The following is a 26,841-nucleotide window of genomic DNA, read 5'->3' as shown; positions in this document are numbered from 1 at the left end:
GATGAGTCATGTTGGCATCATGCTATAAAATATAACAGAATTGATGGTAAAACATTTTCACATTACTTTAAAATGCATGTTATGTTAAGTCATATTAATGTTACATCATACATGAAGTTGTAAAGTAGCTCTCAATTCTGCACATAAATGAATTTCCCTTGAATTATAATTTAACATATGGCTTTCATAAACAACTTACATAATTATGAAAAAAATTCTTTGGAAAGATAACTTCATTGATAGTCTATAATTTGGAATTGTTTTCATCCTGGATGTGAAATTCTTTGCCCAATACATTCACATGAACAAATACATCAGGCCTGAACTACTCTTACCTGAAGGATTATTAAATAAATATGATTTTCTTTTCTATGATTTTTTAAAAAATATTATTGTTTTATACTTCTTTTTTATATACAGATCCAGGTTTTTAGCAACATTTTACTTAGTGTACTTTAGCAAGACAATTATTTATGCAAATTTTTATAAAGAATATTTGGACTATTTTAGGTTCATTAAAACTATCTATATGGAGCATCAGAAAATAGAAGAGATTTTCTGCAAGTTTAATAAACATTTGATATTTTCACATCTCAGCACATAAATATAAAATTAAATTACTTGTTAAGAAAATTAAATACCCAATGTTTAGTCATGTTTTTCTTTTAGTCATGTATTCTGTCATAAATAAGTTATATTATCAAGGCAGCCCAGTTGGCTTGGTTTAGCCCCACCTTCGGCCCAGGGCATGATCCTGGAGACCAACGATCCAGTCCCACGTCAGGCTCCCTGCATGGAGCCCGCTTCTCCCTCTGCCTGTGTCTCTGCCTCTCTCTCTCTCTCTCTCTCTCTCTCTCTCTGTGTCTCTCATAAATAAATAAAATCTTTAAAAATTAAAAAAAAGTTATATTATCTTAAACTTTCAGTACTAAAAATAAGAGAAACACTGAATAATCAGGTATTTTAAAAGTATATCTAATTATGGTTGAATAGTTATGTTATAACGTATTTATTATGATGAAAACACAAATATAAAATAATAATATATAAAGCTACTTGCTATGTCATCTACTGCAATAAGAGTCAAATAGAGGAATACATTAACTGCTCTGACAACTTAGCATGTTTTAATCTTCTGCCTAATGATTTCTAAAGTCTTAGGTGTAATGAATACCAAAGCAAATTTAAAAATACAACATATAGTGTATACTCAAATTTTAATAGGAATCCCATTTTTTTTTACTTTTGACACTGAGCAGATAGTTTAAATCTGAAAATGTCTAATTAAACTACAGTAGAGAGGTGAGGTCCAGTTTTTGCCTCCATTGCTTTATTCCTCCTTGGCACAGGCCCTTAATTTAATACCAGCCCTTTATGAAGAGATATATATTTTGAAGAAATGTGAAACAATTTGATGTCTTAAAACAGAGAAACTGTGTAGGTAAATTGAATAGTTTTGGAAAGAATCAAAAGCACAGACAAAAAGAAGTAGTCTATACCATGCATACAGTAGAGATGACCAAACAGGCAATGATGACAACCAAAGTAAGAATAGAGAAACCAATACACTGGAAAAAGGACATTTTGAAGTTTCAAGTATATGCCAGTAATTTATTCCATGAATTTTCTGCCCAAACATTTAAAGTTTTTGTTTGATTTATAATTCAGTCTTCATAAACCATTTTTTACCACTCAAAGGATGTAGGATTTTTGTATTGAAAATCATATATTACATTAGTGTCTATATTATTTTTTATTCCACACCTACTTTTTTGAAGGTACACTTTTACTTGGCATGGGCTAAGTAGTCATTAACCTCACCATGTATGTCTCTTTTCCCACAACCTGATGATGGAGCTCACACTTTCTTGTTTTTAATCTTTAGTATAGCATACATAAAGATCAGTACAGAAGCTGTGATAACGTCTCTGCCAAATCATCAGATAGTGATGTCAGTGATGTGTCCGCCATTTCCCGAACCAGCAGTGCCTCACGCCTCAGCAGCACAAGCTTTATGTCAGAGCAATCTGAGCACCCCAGGGGTAGAATCAGGTGAGTTGGCAACACTGTTTATGTAAACCGGGTCTGTATCCATGGTATAAAAATGCATCTAGCTTTCTTAATGTTCCTGCTAAAATACAGTTTAGGTCAAGCAGCAGAAACATTTCCCTAACATAACTGAGACTGGAGTGGGTTGAGTGTTATTTGCTTTTGTGTAATATTGCCTACAGACTATTCAATACTATCTAGCTTATAACTGTAGTCATAATTTTAGAGATTGCTCAGAGTCATATATATGGAAGTTTCTTCTAATGTAATTAAATCCACAAAGCATCCTTTAGTCCAGTGTTAAAATTTTTTTCCTGAAAAGGGCCAGATAGTAAATATTTCAGGCTATAAAGGACAGTCTCTCTTGCATTTCCTTTATGATATCATTGTAGTGTGAAAGCTATGCAAACAAGTGAGCATGACTGTATTCCAATAAAACTTTATTCATAAAAACAGGAAGCAGGCTACGTTTTGCTCATGGGCTGTAGTTTACTGACCTCTTCTTTAGTCCCATAGCAGTTGGTCTTTCAGAGTAGGACTGAGCAGACGTGATACTAAATATACATCCCTAGTTTACATTACATGAGTTCTAAGAAATCTGCATGAAGTTTGTTTAAAACACCAGTTGTGCTCTTGTCTTTTTACAACACAAATGCCTTGAAAGGCTGAAAGAGAAAAGACCACAGGAATCAGAGTGCCATCTTACTTAATGCAGACTTAGTCTGGACAAGCCATATTTTATATTTGTTCTTAACTAGTTTCCAGAAAAAAGTTTCATTGAAGGAATTTGGAGCTTGGTGAGAGGCCCCAAAAATAGAAATATTCAGAATAGGAGCAATTACCTTTCTAATACTCTGAAAATGGACCTCATAAGGGTACAAATAAATTTCCTAGTGACAAATCAGTTTTTTCTAGGCATTTCAGTTTTCAGCTTACCTTTCTCTGCTCTGCAGTTTAGAATACATAGGAGCTGAGAGTTTCTCAAATATATAAGTGGATTAGGTAAATTTAGGCACAAATATATAAGTGGATTAGGTAAATTTAGGCACAAATGCTAACAGCTAAGCAAATTTCCCCTTAAACTAGTGAAGAACCACTTTTCTTATACCCCCATACTTGGAGCCAGTGATTGATTCTTGGTATGTGGTACACATGTGATTTCTTAGAATACTTAGGAGGAATAGATAGGAAAAATGAGATAGGATATTAGTAGCTCTTTCTTCAGACATTCAGTCTAGTTATCTTTTCATATGTATTCTTCTCCCTGAATATCCTCATAGGCACACAGGCATACCTGTACACACACACACACACACACACACACACACACACGCACACACAGGGTTATTTTTCATCCATCATCAACCACGTGGTAGAAACCTGAGAAGGCTTTGGAATAAAAAAAAAAGGAACAAAATAATATCAATATAAAAACACTGTGTCTCACTAATTAGAACATTGCTTTTAGTCTTTTTAGCCATTAAGTATTTCCTGTTCTTATAACTAACATTGTGAAGAATGATGGTTCTCAATATAATACTGCTTCTCATTTCTATTTTTTTAACTAACATATGCATAGGTTTTAAAATTCTATTAATTCAAATTCATGGATAAAAGATCAACAAGTCTAATCAATTATGATGATAGAATGCATTTCTATGTCATAAGAAGCAGCAAACTTTTGGATTCCTATCATGTGTAAGAACGTCATTATTTTCCAAGACTACCTTAAAGTATAATACCTAGGCTACACATTCAAGGAGATTATAATCTATGTGAGAATTTAAATTTATTTTTATTTTTATATTCTCATTCCATATATATTTTTTCCTCAAATTTTCCCATGACACAAAAAATGTTTTATTATACATTGTGTCAGATGAATTTTATTCTAGAAGTCAACAAATGGATTTAGAAGACATTAGAGCATTTCCAAAGACAGTGTTCAGTATCCCAAAAGGCAACCAAATACCGAGTATTCTCACAAAGGACTATAGGAAGAAAGTATATGATATAATCTTATCCACATTATGCAAACTCTTAGTATATAGGCACTTTAAATAACATGTACAGCTTTGTTTTCCTCTATCCAAGCATATTATGAACCAAGAAAATGTTGAGATAAGCACATCTGAAATGAGCAGTGGGCTGCACAACCTTCTGTATAATTTCTTGTTTTCCAAATACTGCTTGCTATATCTTCCTATTAATGATTCACAGTCTACATTACTGTATTTTATTTCACAATAGTTCTTCAATTCAGCAGAGGAATATAGAATAACATTTAAAATAATCTTTGGATTTGTTTCTGATGGCATTTGAGAAATACTTAACTGCAAAACTCACTTGCTACATATAGCTTAGAATAACAAATTGAACTTTCATTTTGTATAGTTACTATTTTTTTAAGATTTATTTATTTATTTTAGAAGGAGAGAGGGAGGGAGCATGAGCAGGATGAGTGTGAGGCACAGAGGAAGAGGGAGAGAGCTTTCCAGGAGGACTCTACTCTGAGCCCAGAGCCTGAGTGGGATGCAGGGCTTGATCCCAGGACCCTGAGATCATGACCTGAAATGAAACTGAGAGTCAGACACATAACCGATTGTACCACCCAGGCACCCCTTGTACTTACTAATCATTAAGCCTACTGACACTGAATATATTAAGAGTGATCAAAAGGGAATTTTTTTCTTGGAGCTATCCACCCTTAATTTTGCATGGTTGCCTGTTGTACAATGGAAAAGCAATCTATTGAGATCTATAAAAGTACTAAAAAGGGAGGAAAATAACGTGGAAATTTGATGATAGGGGAGACAATGAACTGGAAACAGTGAAGGATACTGGATTTTGAATATCTGAGAAAGAAAAGATATTTTAGTGATCTTCTAGTGGCTTCTTTCACAGCATCGTCTTAGTTTTAATAGTCCAAGATTGATGAGTCATCACCACTGTTATTTTCTGTGACCAGATTAAAGCTATAAAGAGATAGAAGGAATATGCCATGTGCCCTTTAAAAGGGTACAGTAAAAATATTCCATACTTATTAATATATCATATGACTAAATGTACTATATATTTAAATTATTATATCAAGCCATAATTATAAACAAAATACTGCTTGACCTATGAATATAAGTGATTCAACAGACTTGATAATGGCAAGTTACAGAGCTCTTGGGACAGATGAGTAGGTTTTCCTGGTACGGTTCTTCCTTGCAAGCCATTTAACATTGCAGTTTGAAGTAAATAAAGCAGCACTGGTTTTGTTTGAAAAGCTTTAGCCTGCTTTGTTTTTACCTTTCTACTCTGCGATTTCATTATAGATTTACTAAGATGTATTTAGTTAAATACTGGGAATGTCAGTAGAAAATTAGATAAATGCTTACTATCTAATAGACAATAAAAATAAGTTTTAATAAATTTTCAAAAGATAATAGCAACTTGGAATACCTTATAAAGATGGGATTATTTGTGGAAAGGATTAAAAATGGATATTAGTAGGGACTCATTGGGGAAAAAGTATACACTATACATGGAGTTTTAAAAGTACATTGTAATGTTTTTTATAGAAATCTACTTCTCTGTAGTTTTATTCTTTTATTAGAAATAGATCATAGATTCTGTTTAAATTTAAAATATTTTAAAGGGCAGCCCAGGTGCCTCAACAGTTCAGCGCCGCCTTCAGCCCAGGGCCTGATCCTGGAGACCCGGGATTGAGTCCCACGTCAGGCTCCCTGCATGGAGCCTGTTTCTCTCTCCGCCTGTGTCTCTGCTTCTCTCTCTCTCTGGGTCTCTCATTAATAAATAAATAAAACCTTTAAAATAAATAAATAAATAAATAAATAAATAAATAAATAAATAAATAAATAAATAAATAAAATATTTTAAAGAGCATGTTCAATGTAGATCATAGATAATGATAATTAGAAATTTTTCTTTAATTAGAAAAATAAGTCAGTGTGTCTTTGGAAGAAAGTATGAAAAATTTATACATGTCTATTTATGATTGCCTGTAAGTTTTTTTCCAATAATTTTGTAATTTAACCTAAAAGAAGTTACACATTTAATTTAATATTCTGTTGTTAAATAAAACAAGAATATAATTCTCCCTGCTTAATTATTATTTTCCCCTCAATATATAAGAAATTAACTTACAGCTGCTAACAGCACATCTTCAGTATAACATATTATTAAAGATGTCTAAAGCTTAGATATCTTTTAAGTACAAGGAAAACAACATCAGACTTAGGTATAAGAAACTCCCCTGTTGCTAAGATGTTGTCTACCTTTATTTCAATACTATATAATTCTTAAAGTACATGAGGACTTCCTCAAGAGCCAGTTATGTCACCCTTTAGTCTTTGATGTGTTGTAATTACGACACAGACCAGCTATATTAATGATGCTCAGTGCTATAGTAGCTACCAAATAGCAGGATGACTGTTGAGAGGATCAAAAATTGTTACTATATTTTTATGCCAAAAAGTATATAATGGGAAATTTCTAACAGATTCTTAAATTTCTATTTAATGTACTGTGTTTACATGTTTATGTTTGCACATTGCAGAACCAAATGGGGATTATAAATCTAGCTGTATTATGTTGATTGGCAGCTAATTGTTTTATTGATCACCAGGTATGAACTCTGGCAATCATTATTAAATACCTTCCTTGGGTAAATATTCAAATTCTGTGACAGTTCTCTTATTTGGAATGGATAAAATATCCTTTTACTTTGAGCCAGTGCTTTCCAAACTTCACCTATTTCATGTGTCATTTTCATAATTTTGCCATAGCTATGCAATATGTATATTATATTTTGAATATAATGAAAATATAATATTTTATGTATTAAAATATTTTATTTTTAATATATTAAAAATACTGATTTATTAAGTATCTTTTTTTGTGTACCAGGAACTTTGATAAATGGTCCACATGCAAGATCATGATGGCTATAACAGCCTTGTAATGTAATTATTAATGTTATCATTTTACAAATAAAGATCGAAGTGGATTCACATAGCCAATATGCAATAGAACTAGAATTGACAGCCTGGTAATTTAACCCTTTTATCTTATGGAGTGAACTTGTTTATCTCTGATAATAATAATATTCTTTTGATTTAAAGAAACTTTTATCTTATATGAGAACATAATGGTTTTTTTATTAGTATTCAGTCTAACTCTTCCCATCCTTTTATTCTCAACCTTTCTGAGACTATATGTATCAGTTGTATCTCTTATAAATGGCATATAGCTGGATTTAGACTTTTTTTTCTTCTCCTAGCCTGAAAGTCTCTCATTTAATTGGCTTCCTAATCAGTTTGTATTTATTTTGATTTCTTATATATTTGGAATTATTTCTACTATCCAATTTTATATTTTCCATTTTTATTATTATTATACTTTTCCTCTTTCCTGGTTGATTTTTAATTGAATTTTATTTATTTCATTTTTCCCTTTTATTACTCTGGAAATTATACTATTTCTTTGATTTTAGTGCCTAATTTAGTGTTTCAAATAGATATATTTAGTTAAATAACACATTTAAATTTAAGTACTTCTACTCCCTCCTAGGGAAAAAAAGTTATTCTCGTCACTTTAGCTCTTCTATGTTACAAGTATTTGTATTAACATAACAAAATGTATTTACATATTTTCCACTTGTTTTCTTTCTCCCATTATTAGATGTTATTTTTGCTTTTAAATGCTTTAGATTGACCTCACATTTTCAAGTTTCTTTGCTAACCACTTCCTGTGTATTTTAGACTTTCATTTTGGGGCATTTCTCTGTCTTCCTGAAATAATGCATTAGAATGTAACCAGTGAGGGCCATTAGGGCTTAGAGTGGGACTGAGTTTTTCCTTGTTCTTTAAGGATCTTGGTTCCTGCAGGCTTTTTAGTTCTGACTCCCCACTGGGCTTGCTCTAAATCTCTCTACAAAACCTCCCAAGACACTCATAATCCATTAAGCGATCTGTTTTCAGTTCCTTCTTCGTCTTTGGCTAGGGGGATGTGCCTTTCTTGTGAACTTGGGTTTGTATTGTAATGGGTATTTGTTGTGATATTCACATAATTTCTAGGCATTTGGGAGTGAAAAGATTTTCAGAATGTATTACCTACCACATTGCTAGAATAGATGTTTAATATTTAATGCATTCCTATTTTCTTTAGTTTTTAAATTTACTTCCTTAAAGGGAATAGTTAAAATGAAATTAATAAATAAGAAAATAATTGTAGGTGTAAAAAAAGCAAGAACTATGGGCCTAGGGACTTTATCCCAAGTTAGAAAGCAAATATCAGGGCAGGGCAAAGAAAATTGTATCTTGAACTCACAGTGATGTCTGAGGTGTTGAGAAGATAGCAGTCAGGGACATCAAAGCATCAAAGCAGAAGGCGGAGGATGCTCAGAAGGCGGAGGATGCTCAGGACAGGAAAAGGAGGACAGAGAGGAGCTCCAACAGAGAAAAGACCACTTAAGATGTGAGGAAGAATAGTAGATGGAGCATGGAACAGAAATGTAAGGAGTAAAGGGAGATTACCGCTAAGATAGAGAAAGAGATTCTGGGAACTCAGAGGACGTTGGAATTTAAGGAAAGAAGATGGGTGGGCCTATGATCAAAGGAGCGATTAGTAATCATCAAATAAAGAGCATCCCATAATCAGAGGTCCAAAGCCTGGACAGTCTATGGGCTGTCTTCCTGACCTTAGATTCCTGATGTCGTTTTGGAATACAGGTGAGGTCCAGAGCCGACGACCAAGAAAGAATTCCTGAGATGTCTTTGGTGCAAAATGGTGGTTTTATTTAAGCACGGGGACAGGACTGATATATACCTGGGAGTTGGGAGGGGTTTAAGGGATAGCATACTCCCTAAGGAAGGTTGAAAGCAAGGTTTCCAGGACATTGAGAGGGCTAGCTATAGTTGGGAAAAGGTCACTTATTACCATCTAGTAAAACCTTAGTCGTGAGACCCTTCAGATGTATATCAGTGGGCCATGTGCTTGGGGCATGGTTGCCAACACATATCTTGGGGGAGGGGTAGAGGTAAAGAAAATTTCTAAAGAAATTTTTATATGTTAAAGTAGACTTACAGGATCCTGTGTGTCAGGCTAAGATTGCCTTTGCCCTTGGCAAAGTATTAACATGGAGGTAGCTGAGTCCTTAGAGGAATATCCCTCTACCTGTTTCAGAGACTTGTCAATGTGCTGCCCTGGGGTTATGCTTTGTCCTCAGCTAGCCCTCTATTCCCCTCCCCCCCCCCCCAGATCCCCCCTACTTTCAACTCAGATGCCAGTCCCTGATTCAGTCAGCTGTGGCCAAGATGACAGGATACTGAACACATTATGCTCGACACAAGCAAATGTCTGTGACCTTTTTGATTCAAGTAGAAGCAGTATAACTGGGAGGCATATTCGATAGAGGTTGCTGACAAGCAAAAAACACAACAATGCAAAAAAATTTAAGCTAGGTCTTCACATTCCACAGATTGATACAAAATAATTGCTATACCTAGGAGAAGATCACCTCACCACAAGTACAGTTGACCTGTGAACAACATGGGTTTGAACTGAGCAGGTCCACTCATATGTGGATTTTTTTTTCAACATACACAGTATAATACTATAAATGTATTTTGTCTTTTTGTGATTTTCTTACTAAGTCTTCTTTTCTCTTGTTTTAAAGAATAAATAAAATTTATTTTATTGAAAGAATACAGCATTATTATATATATTATATATATATATATATATATTATAATACATATACAAAATGTATTAACCAACGGTGTTTATCAGTAAGGTTTCTAGTTAACAGTAGAATATTAGTATTTTAAGTTTTAGGAGAACCAAAAGCTAGATGCAGATTTCTGACTGTGCAGGGAGTCAGTGCCCTTGACCTCCACATTGTTCATGAATCAACTGTAATTAGAATTTCATGGACAGTATGGCACTCAGCAGAGAGATATGGGTATATTGAAGATAGAGACATATACATATCCATGGAGAATATTTAGACCTTAGATAAGTATACATAAGCAATCAATACAAGTTGTCTACAGAATGTATTTAGGAAGTTTCTTATCTGGTCATATTGACAGATAAGAAATGTTGTAATGTGAGATTATCTTTTAATGTTTTGGTATTCACTGAATATTGCACACCAGGTTTTGTTGAACTGTGTATGTGTGTGTACAAACATATATTTACTTGCATTTATAATATCCTGGAAATACATGAAAACATATATTGCTAACTAGCTATTTGTAGTCATTGAGATCCTAAAATATTTCTTAAATATATAAACATATTGACTTAATTAGTATTTGAACAGAGTAATTATATTCTTCCCACCCCATTATCCACCTGGTTCCCAAATCAAAAACCTAGAAGCCACCCTTATTTTTAACTCTTCCCCCATCCTCATTCTAATGCATTGTTCCTCAATTTTATCATTATCAACCCCCTCTTAGATGTTATTTTCCTAATTGTCCTTCCCACGTGACATTTTAATATCGTAGATAACATTGTATCTGTTTATGTGCTGTGGCTCTTTAGAGGACCACAGCCATTGTGTTATCTAAGAAGGGTTTACCCCTCTTTTTTTTTTTTTTTAATTTTATTTATTTATGATCACACACAGAGAGAGAGGCAGAGACACAGGCAGAGGGAGAAGCAGGCTCCATGCACTGGGAGCCCGACGTGGGACTCGATCCCGGATCTCCAGGATCGCGCCCTGGGCCAAAGGCAGGCGCTAAACCGCTGCGCCACCCAGGGATCCCGGGTTTACCCCTCTTACCTCTACCAAGAACCAGTTATTACCCTTTGGAAGTATATCACTCCCATTGAGATTGCATACTGAAATGAGTCATCAAAACTCATTGATTTTACTCCCTAAAAAGAATTCTATGATCTTACACTGAAGATTACAGAAAACAGAGGTTTTTATTCCTCTCTAATTGTCAGCTGAAAACTACCCACATTTTTAAAGAAAGAAACGAAAAACCTCATCCAGCATGAACCTAGGAGACAACCATATCTTTAAATCATAAATCATAGAAAACAACTTCCAAATTCAGTGAAATCTGGACTCAAATGAGGAGAAACATCAAGAGTAGATGCTGACTTATTTGCCTATTGAATAGAATGTAGAGCTCTCTAAAGTCAATGGCACAACATTGGAAAGCCCCATCAAAAAAATTCCCATCTAGACTCTGTGAGAACTAGAGACAGTTTTAGCGCTGGAAAACACAGAAACAGTGTTTTATGCCTTGAGTAGCAGATGATACCAACTCAGAGGGGAAGCCTCCAAGTTGGCTATTGCAGAGAGACTGCTGAGGGTATGTAGAGGGACTGATATGGCAGAAGCTATTTGGTGTCGTTTGCAGAGAAATAAATTGCTACAGCACAATTATAATACTTAAAACTTCATGGCTAATCTTGTGGAGATTTTGAAAGCATCACTGGTCTACCATTATTCAAGAACAGTAAGAAGACACAGTCCTTCCAGTTTCAGGCATAACAATATAGTTTGTATCAGACTAACCTTCCCACCTCTAAACCAACAAACACAAACAAGCAAATGTTTGAGGGTATTTGGATGGAACAAAACAGGCAGAAATTTGAAGAAATTCAATTTTTGAAAAAAGAGAAGAGGGACGCCTACATGGCTCAGTAGCTGAGCGGCTGCCTTTGGCTCAGGGCATGATCCAGTCCCACATCAGGGTCCCCATAGGGAGCCTGCCTCTCCCTCTGCCTGTGTCTCTGCCTTTCTCTCTGTGTCTCTCATGAATAAATACATTCTTTAAAAAAGAAAGGAAGGAAAGAAGAAATAAAGAAAGTGAAGTAAGTGCCAAAGTTAACCCAGCTTTCTCTGAAGGTACTTTCTGATTTAGTGACCTGAGATAATAGAGCCTAAGCAGAAAGCAGCAGTCTTACTGGACTGAGGAGAGGGATCACAGGTCAGGAATTGATAAAGGAAAGGAGCTGGAAACTCTGCCTGAGGGGCACCAAACTTTGCTACAGGTTTCCATAATTTGTTGACTCCTGAAGTGAGGAAAAGACTCCCAAGAAACCAAATAAAAAGCGTGGCTAGAAGATTAAAGGAAGGATTGAAGAAAGATTCCAATGAGTGCCCAGTGCTGGGGAGACACATCACCCTCAAGTTCCACAGTCAGAGGGGTTTGAAAAATACTTTAGTTTCTTGGACAAAGTCCAGAAGGACTAAACTCTGGGGATACGCATTACACTATACAAGTAATGGCAAAGCTTTTGGGTCAGTTCTGAATAGGAATGAGATGATTTCTCTCTGCCTACCAAAAGAAAATTTTACCCTGATTAAAGGAAAATAAGAGAGCAAACATCCACAGTGGCTGGCATCTAATTAAAATTTATAAGGCATGATTTAAAAATTAGATTAATAAAAAAGGACCAATTGACCAAAAATCAATAATAGAGTTTTCATATAGGGTCTTTAAAATATTCATGATTAATATGTTCCAGAAAACAAAGGATGTTGGGTGTTTTCTGCTGAGACCTGGAACCCATTCTAAAAAGTTAAATGGCAAAAAAAAAAAAAAAAAAATTTAAAAAGTTAAATGGCAATTCTAAAACTAAAAGATACAAACAAAAATTTAATAGGTCAGTTTAATGGGATATTAGAAGCAGTAGAATAGAGAATTCTTGAGCTGTTCAATGGAACGTGTATAAATTGAAGGACAAAGAGAAAACAAGGAAATAAATTGGAGGAGAACATATGAGATATGTGGGCATAATGAGAAGGTCTAATCCCTATATATAGTTTGGATCCCAGAAGAAGAGGAAATGGCAGAAACAATACTTGAATACCAAAGTACTAGCCGAGAGTTTTCCAAAACTGATGAAATACGTCAAATTATGAATCCAAAAACCTATAAAAGAATCCACAGGATGTAAAAAGAAAAAAAATCTACCAATATCATGATCATAGTACTGAAAACTGAAGAAAAAAACATTTCTTAAAAGAATCTCAGGGTAAAGAGATGTGAAGTTCAGCAAGACAATGATAAAACTGGCTGAAATTTCAACAGATACATAAAAAGCCAAAAAGCAATGGAATGACCAAAAGAAAGAATGTTGTAGGGGAAAAAAAAAACAAAACAAAAATATCTTCCAGCCTAAAATTTTATGCTTCGTAAATATTACCTAGCAAAGAATATCCTACAGCAAATGAAGGAAGGAAGGAATACAACAGGTAGAAGAATTCATCACCAGTAGATCTGTACTCCACATTGAAGGAAAATTCCCCTAGTGGGAAGCACTAAATTTGAGGAAAGAATGAACACTGGGAAGAGTTAATAATGATAACAATATTTTGTCGTAGTTAAAACATATGTAGAAGGGGGTGCCTGAATGGCTCAGTCAATTAAGCGTATGACTCTTGAGTTCAGCTCAAGTCATAATCTAGGGTTGTGAGATTAAGCAACACTTACTATCACTATTTACATTGGGCATGGAACCTGCTTAACATTCTCCCTCCCCCTCTTCCTTTACCCCTCCCCTACCACTCATGTGCACTTTCTCTCTCTAAAACAAAAAAATGTAGAAGTAAAATATATAACACCTACATAAAAGGTGGAAAGGGTGTAAATGGAATCAAGCCATGCTAAAGTTCTCGCATTCTTTTGAAAGCGATAAAATGTTTAAGGAAGTTTTTAATAAGTCAAAGTATGTATTATGTATTTTTTAATCCTGAAGGTATCCATTAATAACTAATAGAAGAATACATAATTCAGATGCTAATATGTAGAAAAAGAGACCAAATTAATCTAGGCAGAAATGGAGAAGTAAAAGAACACAATGATTAAAAATAAGTGGCAAGTGATAGGGTCAATTCCAGCTATTTCATTAATTACATCAAAAGTAAATGGACTAAATACATATAACCAATGTCATGAAATGAGAAAAGGGAGATACCAGTGTAGGATACACAAATATTTAAATGGTTTAAACAATTGTATGCCAGTAAGTTTTACAGTTCAGATCAGGGTTAGCCAAAACTATGACCAACAAACCAAATCTGGCCCACTGCCTATTTTTGTGAATAAAGGTTTATTGGAATATATCATTTCCTGATATATTATCTGTGGCTCTTTATCCACCATAATAGTAGAGTAATTGCAACAGAAACAATCTGGCCTGCAAAGCCTAAAATATTTACTATCTGGCCCTTTACAAAATAAGTTTGCCTAACCCTGACTCAGATGAAATGTACAAATTTCTTAGAAAGCACAACTTACTAAAAATGACATAAAAAGAATAAAAGCTTTGAAGAGTCCTGTGTCTATTTTTTAATGCTTCTGAAATTATTTTAATATTCCTCACAAAGATGGGATCCCTGGGTGGCGCAGCGGTTTGGCGCCTGCCTTTGGCCCAGGGCGCGATCCTGGAGACCCGGGATCGAATCCCATGTCAGGCTCCCGGTGCATGGAGCCTGCTTCTCCCTCTGCCTGTGTCTCTGCCTCTCTCTCTCTCTCTGTGTGACTATCATAAATAAATAAAAATTAAAAAAAAAAAAATATTCCTCACAAAGAAAACTCCTCACCCATGCAGATTCACTGATAAATTATTCCAAATATTTAAGGAATGAATGCTCTCAGGCATATAGCAATTTCTCTAGAGAATAAAAAGTAAAAGTAAAAATACTTCCTAAATCTTTTTGTGAGGCCAGCCTATCCTTGATAACTTTGATAAGGACATTAGAAGACAGGAAAATCACAAACCAAAATCTCTCATAAAACTTCAGCAAATTGAATCCAGATAGATTTTGAAAGAATGAAAATACATTATGCAAAATTTTTTGTTCCATAATGCAAAATTTGTTTTACATTTTCCATATATAATTAATTGCAGAATGAAAGAAATTATATGATTGTCTCAATAGATAAAGGGAAAAAAGCATGTGATAAAATTCAGCACATACATTTGATAAAATATCTTAGCAAACTAAGAACTTTCTTAAGACAATAAAAATTATCTACAGTAACCCTACAGCAAGTATTTTATTTCATAGTGAAAAACTGAACACTTTTGCCCCAATTTCAATAGGCCATTCTCACAACTTCTATCAAACATTATTCACATGGCCCTAGCCAGTGTTGGACCTGGCAGTATAGCAATATAGCAGTAAAAAATAAGTTAATAAAAGCTATAAAGATTGCAAATGAAGAATTTAAAATGTCATTATTCATAGTTTTTATGATTCTTCATATAAAAAACCCAAAATAATCTATAAAACAACTATTAGAATCAATAAATGAACTTAGTATAGTCACTGGATACAATGTCAAAATACAAAAATTTATTGTATTTTTATGTACTAGCAACAAACTTTAGGAAATTAAATTTATAAAATACCATTAGTATAATATAATCAGAAACTAGAAATACCTAGGAATAAGTCTGTTACCTAAGAATATGCTAACAAAAGGTATGTACATCCTCAATACCAAAAACTACTTATAGCCTCATGCATGTGTATGTGTATACGAATGAAATTCAGCAAGAATTACACAGAGGTAATTATTCTGAACGACTGGCATTTTTGAAGAGATTGAAAAGAGTGATTTAACTTGAGTGCATCCCTCAGTTCTAACTGATGCTTATTCAGGTAGATCCACTAGACATGGTCAGGAGATATTTGATGCCATTTGGTTGTCATTCATCAGCCCTGTATTTTAACTACTGAAAATTTTGAGATAGATGCCTGGGAATTGTTTCTTAATATTGATCAGCAAGTTTCTGTTTGATTTCAATTTGTGGTTAGTAACTTCCATATTGATCCAAATAATTTGGGTTGACTTTTAGTATTTTTGTTAACAGAATTATGAATTTATTTATATTACAGCCATCTTTTAATATGCCTTATATTACTGGCCCCTTTTCAGGTTTACCACAGAATCTTCTTAGACCTCCAGATTCTTTTGGCATGTTGAATATTTAGAAAGTGATTATAATTTACCAATCTTTTTTAAGAAATTCTTGTTTAAAATGAGTTTCTAAATTGGCTATTATCATAATTTCATGGTTCTCACTTATTTATACTTTGCCATATATGAAATTGGTATATATTTTACAATTGATGGCATGCCATAGTTTTGTTACCATTTTTCTTTCTTAAGAATACATAAAATAATAATGTATTTTAATATTGATGACATCTTTGATTTGATAAAATGCATATAGATTATCATACCATCTTTGCCATTTTATGGTAAATTATATCCCACTAAGTAATCTACGTTATTTACAGTGTGAGCCAAAGCAGTCATCACTACCAGACATCATTTGCTGTACCTATCACTATGAGATCTCTAAAATTCTGCTAAGTTCAGGATACAGACTTTTTTTTTTTATTATCCATAGTTCTAGGATCCTGTGAGCCATAAAACAGATACTAGACCAATTTCCTTTGCAGGCTTTGTAGGTATTGGTTCTATATATAAAGTAGAACTCTTGTTCCTTAATGGTCAGCTTGCCACTTCTAATTAAATGAAAGTTGCTCTCAACTAAATATTCTAAGATCAATTCATCATTTTAACAGAAAATCAAATTCTAATCTTGTATTAATGTAACTTTTAGTAAATAACTCACAGACTTTTCTTAGTATATTATGAATATTTACATTAATTGGAGCCAGTTTGTCAAAGTTTTATTTTTTTTGCCCTTCAGACTTACTGTTTACAGCTACCATAAAACAGGGTGAATAGCTCACCTTTCCTCAGACCTTCTACAATTTAATGTATCTGCTCAAGTTCTGTCTTTTACTATCTTCATTCACATTCCAGGTATTTTACTCTAAGAAGTTATTTCCTTCTTTTCCTTTGATAAATAAAAACACATCTATTGTCTTGAATATGTATCCACATATTTTAAAGTATATGCCACTTTTGTTCCTAGTGTAGAACCAACTGTCAATATAACTACAACTTTTAACCTAAGCTACTATTTCATAGAGAAAACTCAGAGGTAGGTAATTGAGCACAACAGACTGTCATATGCAAGTAATTTAGCATACCAGCAAGTTACAGAGCACACATGACAAAGCACCCTACACCCACAATATCCCTTAGATATATTGTTTAAGGGGCAGAAATGAAGATAAACTTTATCAAAGGCAAAGCTACTGTATATCATATGAAAATTAAATGTACATATATATATTTCCTTGGTTATTAACCAAGTTTTATATTCTAACTTAGAAATTATCTATATTCTTATTATCCAGAATCTCTTATTCAGAGATTTTTTTATTAATTAATGAATTTTTTAATACTAATTCTAAATCTTAAAATTCACTAATCACTTGGAAATTTTGCTTAAGCTGACACTCCAACTTTATTCTTATTGATAACAGAGTTTTATCAGAATTACAATTCAATTTATTATTACATAATTTTACATTTTTCATAATCTTAAGCATTATTACTATGTTAGCATTCCCATTAAGTAAAACCAGTTTAGGAATTCCAGATTAATCTGGCTGCCCATGCGAAAACCAATCTGTCTTGGAAAACCAATCTAAGTCTAAGTCTTTCATTTTCTAAAAAAGAAAATGAAATTTTGTGCTCATATCATATACCATGCTGGTAAAATCTGTAAGAAGACAAAACTTTAAGTTGAGATATAATTCACATACTACAAAGTTCATCCTATGGAATTATAAAATCTAGAAGTTTTTAATGTAGTCACAATTGGATGTGCAACTATCACAACTGTCTAATTCACAATATATTTATCATCCCCCAGAAGAAGCCCATTTAGTGGTCACTTCGCATTCTCCCCCTTTTAGCATTTGGTGACCACTTATGTGCATTTGTCTCTATGAATTTGACTCTAGGACATTCCATTTAAATGGAATCACACAATAAGTAGCCTTTTGTATCTAGCTTCTTTCATGTAATATGATGTTTTTAACTTAATCCATGTTTATAACAGCACTTCATTCCTTTTTATGTTTGATAATTCTATGGATATGCCACATTTTGTTTCTCCATTCATCAGTTTATGAGCATTTGGGTTGTCCTTTTTTTCAGTGTTAAGAATGACGTCGATATGAATATTCATATGTGAGTTTTCATGTAGATATGTGTTTTAAATTTTCTTCAGTGTGTACCAAGGCATGGAATTGCTGGGCCATATGGTAACTATGTTTAACTTTTGAATGGAATTACTGAATCATTCGATAACTTTGAGTTTAATTTAACTATGTCTAAGTTTAATGAAACTGCCAGACTTTTCCAAAGCAGTAGTATTTTACTTCCCCATCAGCAATGTATGAGGGTTCCAGTTTCTTCAGATTCTCATCAACACTTGTTAGTGTCTCCTTTTTATTATAGCTATCCTAGTGTGTATGAACTGGCATCTCATCATGGTTTTTATAAGGCTGTTTTTAAGCCAAATTTATCAAACTAGTTTGATATCTCAAAGGATTAGCTTTGATTATGGGCTTAAATTCTTCTATTAAAATTCTTCTGAGTTAGCAATTCCTTGAGAATTTTTTTTTCTTAAGAGGCTAGCATATTCAAAGTATTTGATTTTCAGTTTCTTTTTTCATCTAGAGATTCTTTAGTTACCCATATTAGAATTATGTAAGTACTTACTCATCTATACAGTTCAGTCAGAACAGGAGTTCTATTAAATTTAAGATAACTTTGGATCTAATATCTATCTGCCTGAACAGCTATTCCTAGGGTACATAGAAAGTAAAAGATTTTTATTATCAATTAAAAAGACTGTTTTTAAGAATACAAAGAGAACTAGCAACCTTTGTTTTCCCACTTAGCCAAAGGGCCAAAATTAACACCGAAATCTAAGCCTGGACTTTAAAGAGCAGTTCTTATTTCAGTATGCATAAGACATTTTCATAAGTTATGTGAACTTTTAGTAACAAGCTAACAGACATGTAAAAAAGGCTAACAAACCCAATTTTGGGGGGTTTTGCCATCCAACTTATAATATATCCTGATATCTGTCATCCAACAGATTTGATTCCATGAATGGATTTCCTATTATTGGTGCCATTAGTGAAATTGTATTATTAGTCACAAGCAAGCAAAATACGAGCCAATTTACAAAGAACCAGAAACAAACAAACAAAACAAAGAAATACAGAAAACCAGAGTCTGAATAAAGGAAGCAGGACTAAAAGTCATGTTCTGTTGCCACTTGTTTAAAGGCAACCTTTAAGGAGTACAGGAGGTGCCCTGCTCCAGCAACATAGTTTAATTGGATGCAGCAGGGGGTCCATTTGGGCATTTTGATGGGACTCCTCAACACTACCAAAACCTTATTCTCAAAATCAAAACACAGTAATAAAAAAAACAGGTAGCAAATGTTGAAGTTTTAACTCATTAGTGAGAAAACCAACAGGATGATTCCAAAGATGATCCAAGAAACTCAGGTACTTATGTATACACATATATAGTCATTGAAAAAATAGATGAATGGTGAATAAGATTATGAATTTAGATTCAAAACTGGGTAATATTCTCTAGGTCAGTAAAACTGTAACCTTTGGAGTTACCTCATCTTCTAAATAGTAATCATTTGCTCCTTATCAGTTTTCTTCAAGTTAATATCTAGCTTTACAGAGTTGCAAAATCTTTGAACCATAATTATTGTAGGAGTAAATAGACAAAAATTTTGCACATTCCTCTAGAGAGTCACATGACCCTTCAGTGGGCTTGTTAGATAATACATCAACCATTAGAAAATAAGGCAACTATTTTATTTGGTCTAAAATCCACATTAGATTTCTTTATAGGGGGAAATTATTACTCTGAGCAATTGGGAGAATGGGTATCTTTAATGTGATAAGAAAGATAAGTTCTATAGAGCAGTTTTTCAGTTAGGTGGAGCATGTTATTTTTGAGAAACATATCCAAACAGGAATGTCCGTTAACAGCTGACTATATAAATCTCGAGTTCAGGACTGAGTACAAGTGGAGAAAAAACAATTGGAATTTGCAGCAATGGTTAATATGTAAAGCCTGAGAGAGGAGACACCTGGGGAGTTAGTGTCATAAGGAAGAATATAGGCCAGAGGGCTGAGCACTGAAGAACCGCAGTATTTGGTGACAAAGAGGATAAAGGTCTTCTTGTCAATGAGGTAGGAAAATAATGAGAATAAAGTGTTTCATGATCAGTAAAATCAAATGTCTTGTCACATACATGATTTATTGAGAGGTCAAAAAGGTAAGGACTGTGCAATGATAGGACTACCATGTGGAGTCATTGGTGACTTTAATAAAAAAGGCAGCTTTGGTGAAGTAGTAGAGGCAGAGCCTGATTTAAATTAGTTCAAGATAGAGTAGGAAGACAGAACATACAGACAACTGCATGAGAAGATTTTTTAGCAAAAAAGCCAGTAGCCAGAGGGAGGGGGGTATCAAAGAAGAAAGGTGGGGGTTTTGTTTATTTATTTTTAAAGATGGGTTATATCCTAGTCCATTTGTATACCAACATCACTTTTTTTTTTACTTCCTACTCAAATTTTCAGTTCATTCAGCAGTAGGAAGGGCACTGTGGCAAATCTAGTGATGCATAAGGTGCATGCTGGTATAAAATGTAAGAATCCTAATATAACCAAAAGAAAACAGAAAACAAAGGACTGGGAAACGAGAGTCATAACACTAAACAGGCTCTGAGGAGCTTTATAAAGCAGAAAACCTTAAAGTATCCTGAAGGATTCAGGCACTAAATGAAACTAAGTAACGGGAATAGTTTACTAGGCAATGGAAGTGAAACAAATAAAAGGATACAAAATAGGGGAATAGAAAGCATATTTGCAGTAAAATGGTAACCTTCACATGAATTAAATTAACCTGATTAGAACCCAGAAACCTCTCCCCTCAATTAGGTAAACAGAATTGAAAATGCCTTAACATGTTCTTGTTGAACACTATGATATTCCATATTCTTTAGGAAGCTGTGTACAGTTGTCATATCATATAAGAATGCTTTTAAAATTCTAAATATTGTATTTTTTGAGGAAAAACTATATCATTTATTCACAAAACTAATTTTAACATAAATTCTTAACTCCATAAGTGGTAATCACTATACAGATTTCCCTAATTTTTTTAGAAGTTTTGTCATTGGTTTGCATTGGTGATATAGTGATGAGCATAGCTGCCTTCCAGAATTTTTTCAACATAGTAGAACATTTCATTGCTGTGATTAAATGCCCATGAAAAAACAATTTTGAATCTTCCTGGCTCATCTTGAATACACTTTCATGACAGAAATATTATTGATGACATTTCCCTATACTTTTAAATTTTTCTGTAGCCTAAAGAACATCGTCAAATATTTTACAATAGTATTTTTATGAACTAGCTTTTAAAATACAAATTGAGAGTTGTAATAGAATTCCATTTTCATGGAAATAATGGGGAAACAAAAGGTACATGTTAGTTTATCCAGACTTCACTATTAAGGTAAGAATAAAATCATCAGAAAAGAAATTTTCAATAACTCCTTCAAGGAGTGTGCTAAAAAGATTGATGAGAGGTGGAAAAACTACTGACTTCTCAATCACAAGTGTTTGATTGAAGATGGACATGATGACTACAAAACTGACCAAATTGTGACATTGCTTCATATCCTCCAGCAAAAAGTCTGCAAGCAAAATAGTAGAAAAAGCAGGTAGTAAGAGTAAGCTTAAGGAGACGTGGCAGATTCAGATCATGCATTGAAATAAATTGGTGAGGACACAGAAGAAATTTACTGTAATATGTATCATGAAAGAAGGTCCCCTGGAGTTGGGAATACAAACCCCACAAGAATCAATTTTGGACTAGCTATAGGTAATACTGTCCTCAATAATGTTTTGAAATAGAGTTTGCATAAAGCACATAGCATAACTAAGTGGCTTTAAAAGCTTTGAGTTAATGAAAAGCTGATTAGAATAAATTGAAAGGGTACAAGTATTAATATTATTAATGATATAGACCAAGTAATTCAGCTAGGGATTAAAAATGATTCCTATCAAATAGGGGTCTCATTTTTTCAATTCAATTCATGGAAGGATCCTAAGGATCCAACAGTCTTGTTTCTTTTCCATAACTTCTAAGCCTTCCACAATCTCATTCTCCCATTCTTCTGAATTCATCCCATATCAGTTTTCCTTTCTACTGAAACACTCATTATATATTTAACCACAAATACATTACATGATCCCAAATATTTGTTTTATCATTTCTAATCATATTAGGATTTATCCCAATGTGAGTATTAAATGTCATCACTGTTAAAAGTTGCTGTTTTAACGTATTTTGTACTTCAAAACAAGAAATAGAAAATCAAGATCGTGGTGAGGGTCATGTAAGTCAATTTTTGCAGATATTTTAAGAAAACATAAAATAAAGAGGGCCATTTCAGATATATCAAACCAGGTCTTCACTAGACCAAAAGAGGGCAATCTACATGGATAATATAACTGCATATGCAGCGTAACTTAAAACATATGAAGAATCCTAACATCCGTGGCTCCCAACTTGCCTGCCTTAGCTCTCTACCCAACTCACAGACATACATTTACTTTAGCAAGTAGAGGCGATTTTTTTTTTCCCCACCAAACTTCCAGGGTGCCTGAAATTCTCAACAGTAATTTTTTTCATTTAGGAAAGAAGTATAGTAATTTATTCAGGTAAATTAGTATAATCTGGAAACATAGACAAGCAAGTTATAATAAGCAAGGGGAAAAAAAGAACATCTCAATCTGAGCATATGAGTTTGAAACACTGACAGAGACAAAGGAAGTGGAATTTGGAAGAGATGCAACATGAAGGGATAAGGAAGAAAGAGGGAAATGTGATTCTTTTTGCCTCATTAGTAGTCTGTCTTAGACTCATTAAGCCTCAGATTGTAAAAGAGATATCTGTTAGCTGGAACTAGAACAGATGTTTTCAGTTTTTAAGCCTTGAATGGCAAATCCAGAGTATCCATTTTTAATAATACTTTTTTCTGAGGAATGTATATGAACTTGTTTTATTGATTTAAATATTTTTGTTTTTCTCTGAAAGTAACACAGTAACTCTAAAATTAGTAACATTTTCCTCCTTGTGGATAACATTGTTTGCATTTCTTTTTACTCTAAGTTTAAGATTCCTATGTCAAAATACTATTGTTTTAAGCTATGTCTAGTAAATCCTAGCTATAAGCCTACTACTCAACTGACTTTTCCTGCTAAAAATTTGCCTGGATTATTTCAAAATTCATTAGATTTAGAGCTTCAGTTATGCTGACCTGTAATTTATGGATGCATATATGTTTTTACTTTGTAAATATAGTTCATTTACCCCTAAAATGCAAGGCAGACGGATGGGGACTTCAGGAAGAGCCATCACGAAGAGCACCAGTGTGAGTGGGGAGATGTACACACTGGAGCATAATGATGGCAGTCAGTCCGACACGGCTGTGGGTACAGTTGGAGCAGGTGGAAAGAAAAGGAGATCCAGCCTGAGTGCCAAAGTGGTTGCCATAGTATCTAGAAGGAGTAGAAGCACATCTCAACTAAGCCAAACAGGTGAGTGAAGTAAATTCAACTTAGACACCTCGAATTCTTACTGGAGAGACAAAAGTGGATCCTCGTGCTATGGCTTGTGAGTGATTGTAGAGTGTACTGATTCTTTGCAAAAGGAAATTTATTTTTCTGTCTCTGAAAATCTGTCACATGTGTGTGTTTATTTTTTTCTGTACAGCTGTCTAACAAGGTATCATTTGTCAATCTATAAAGTGGTCAGATATTTTCCATAAGTTAAAAAAAGAAATAAAGTCATGTCTATAAATATGCAAGGAAATGCAAAGAACTATTAAAGATCCAAATTGATTTATATGCAAGAAAAGCAACAGGATTCTCCTTTTCAAAATGTTCCATGATATAATTACCTATGATTTAGGCTCTATCTATATTTTTTATAGAAAAGAAGGTCAGTTGTGCAACTTGAAATATAGTCTTCAAGGTACTGTATGAATATAATTATTGAACTGTGATTGTTATATTTTCAGTGAAAGTTAAAAACCCAGCAGTTATTTTTACTTTAGGAAAATGGGTCAGTGGATTCGTGCAAAGAATAATGTCTTAATGCAAATTTGAGTTTCAGATATTTTCTACAGCTTATAAATCTTAAAAGCTTTATGTCCTCAAGGTATATAGAAAAAAGCAAACACAGAAAGGAGGATGGTTATTTCTATACTACAAAATTTTTTTTCAGTTGCCCAAAATTATATAATATTTATTAGACATTATTAGATAATTCAGTACTATGGAAAACTAAAGGTAAGTGAAATAATGAATTGATTTAAACTGTCAGTACTTGTTTCTCTTGTTATAACCATTGGTTCCGTATTTCTGTTCCTTAACAGCAAAAGTCTTGTAACAAAATTTACTTTTGTTACTTTCATGAAATTGTTTTAAAAAAACTTTCATGAAATTGTTTTCATAGTTAACTTGGCATCCTGGAGAGTACCTATTTTAAAATGTGCATTCTAGTGGACCTACTTACAAATAAATTAAAGGTAGGATATTAAACCATTGAAAAACTGAACTAGAGTGCACAGCTATTTAAACAGAGGTTTGTCTTTCTGAAAAACATAGAATGAACCTAGATTAGCTAGTCTCTGTGATGGATCTGCCTCTGTGCCATCCAACTAAGATGAGATGTTCATTGGGAAGGAGAATTTTTTATTTTCCTAGTGTCAGACTTCTTCCTAAAGAGTAGAAGGCATTTTTCCTTTGTATTTGATTTGTCTTATTTTTGATGGTGATGCTTCTTGGTTTTTGGTATTGATGTAATGATAGTTTACAGTGTGGATAAGGATTTCACCACCAGATTTCAAAATCCTTCATCACTTAGGTGAAATGGAAATGTTCTTTGATGAACCAGTCTTTCCTATGTGAGAGGCTGCAGGTTTAGCGAGCAGGTATCTTCTTTCCCTAACTATTCATAGTCTCTCTTATTTTATTTTTCCCCTATAGTTAGTTCCCTCTCTATCACTCACTAGTTAAGTATAATTATAGTTTCTTAGACTAAAACACAACAATAATTTTATATAGAATCTATACTTGTTACACAACTTTATAGGTAATAGGTTCGATGAAACACTTAGACTCTGCTTTATTAATTTAAATTTTATTCCATTTATGGTCATTGTTTAATTTCAAATAATATTTACCTTCCCAAAAGGTTGCATTGTTAATAACTTCCATGGAATGCCTACTCTAGGGGATTAGGTTGCAGTGTAAGGAAGCGGAAAAAGATATCGGGTTACAAAGCCAAGCTAACAAAATAATTCTATACCAAAATGACTCAGTGAATCAACTTTGACTTTATTTCTGTAGGACTTAGTTTGCTTATATAATGGGTGGGTTGGACTAGATGTCCTTGTTTGAACTTTCCAGGTATAAAATTTTATGTCTCTTTTTCTATATCATAATTTTACCTGTTATTTGATACTCTTTCTAAAGCACATGACAAATAGTAACAAACCTCAATTGTCATGCCTCTTTGTTTCAGTGCATTCTGTGGTTTTTTGCCCTGTTCTGTCTTCTAGAAGTGATATGGAGAGGAAAACAGCATTCCTTATACATTAAAACAGGCTGTGTATTCTGTGAAATAGAACATATTACATTTAATGTAAATGTTTAATTGTTTTAATGTGAAAAAAAGATTAAGTAAGGTCTTCTCTTATAGTAAACCTCTAATCTGTACAGCCTGGGTTACAGCTTCTCTACCCTCTATCACACAGACAACAGAGAATCAGGAAAATGCGAAGCACTCAGAAATAACAAAGTCTAATGAACTCTTTTTAGAATGATAGACTACAAACATATTGCTTTTCTGCTTTTGTTGCTATAACTGCAAGTTTGCTCAAAGTGGCATATTTGAGTCTTTGTTTGAAATCAAGTAAAATTTATTTCAACAAATTGAAAATAGTAAATTTTATACATATACTCACATATTTCTATTTACTATGAAGAGCATTTATTAGCTCTTTAATTAGATATATAATTATTCTAACAATATACTAGTCTCTAAAATTACATATAATTATTCTTACAGGATATTTTAGTTACAAATAATATTAATATTTTTAAATCACCTTTACCACACTATTTATTCACAATTAAAGTAAGAATAACTTCTTTAAATATGTATTTTTAATAGGAAAGTGACAAGACATTTCCAATGACTCTAGGTGTTACTACTGGTAAATGTCTTCAAGCAATCACAACATACTATTTACTATTCGGTAAACGGTAGCTGAATTAGATTGAAACGTGAAGTAGTGAAAGAAAGGAAAATTATAAGAAAAAACTCCTGATCCTGATCTAGCAATATTTTCAAATTGAATGAAGTTCTGAGTAAACTTAGAGCTAGGCTTTAGAACTCAAGGTAGATTTTCTAGCTCATGTAGATTTAGAAGCCCAGCCTGAGTAGTGTGAGGATTTGTTCCCTCACTTATAGGCTAACTATATGACATTCCCCCAGTGGAAATCCCTTCCTTACTTATAAATAAAGGCATTTTTGAGAAGGGTCTAAACATCTGTGAAGGTTCATCCCTAAATAACACCCCTGCAATTACCTACAAGTATAAGTATCATAAGAATGGTAAGTATTCATGTGTCTATGTGAATAAAACTAGTAACAGATTTACATTCTAGAGCTTTTCCCATGCATTCTTCAGTTATACATATGCACGTATGTGTACATATAATTTCACTCCTTTATTGGTCATAATAAACTTATG

The 26,841-nt window shown here is 33.3% G+C and overlaps 1 protein-coding gene across 29 annotated transcripts in view; it reads left to right on the top strand.

The window, feature by feature from the left end:
- Positions 1-26,841, top strand: part of RIMS1 (regulating synaptic membrane exocytosis 1) — a 477,727-nt gene that overhangs the window by 386,427 nt on the left and 64,459 nt on the right. For 17 of the 29 annotated variants that reach the window (XM_041766386.1, XM_041766371.1, XM_041766353.1 and 14 more), the window contains 2 exons: positions 1,886-2,052; positions 23,382-23,617. The exons of 11 other annotated variants lie outside the window; for them this stretch is intronic. In XM_041766386.1, the coding sequence (XP_041622320.1) occupies positions 1,886-2,052; positions 23,382-23,617 (403 nt within the window). Of the gene's footprint in view, positions 1-1,885; positions 2,053-20,089; positions 20,198-23,381; positions 23,618-26,841 lie in introns of those variants that run through there. One more of the 29 variants, XM_041766512.1, reaches the window with a different exon arrangement.

Source organism: Vulpes lagopus, chromosome 1 (genome assembly GCF_018345385.1).
Source record: "Vulpes lagopus strain Blue_001 chromosome 1, ASM1834538v1, whole genome shotgun sequence".
NCBI classification, from domain to species: Eukaryota; Metazoa; Chordata; class Mammalia; order Carnivora; family Canidae; genus Vulpes; species Vulpes lagopus.
This window is presented reverse-complemented; position numbering and strand designations above follow the sequence as displayed.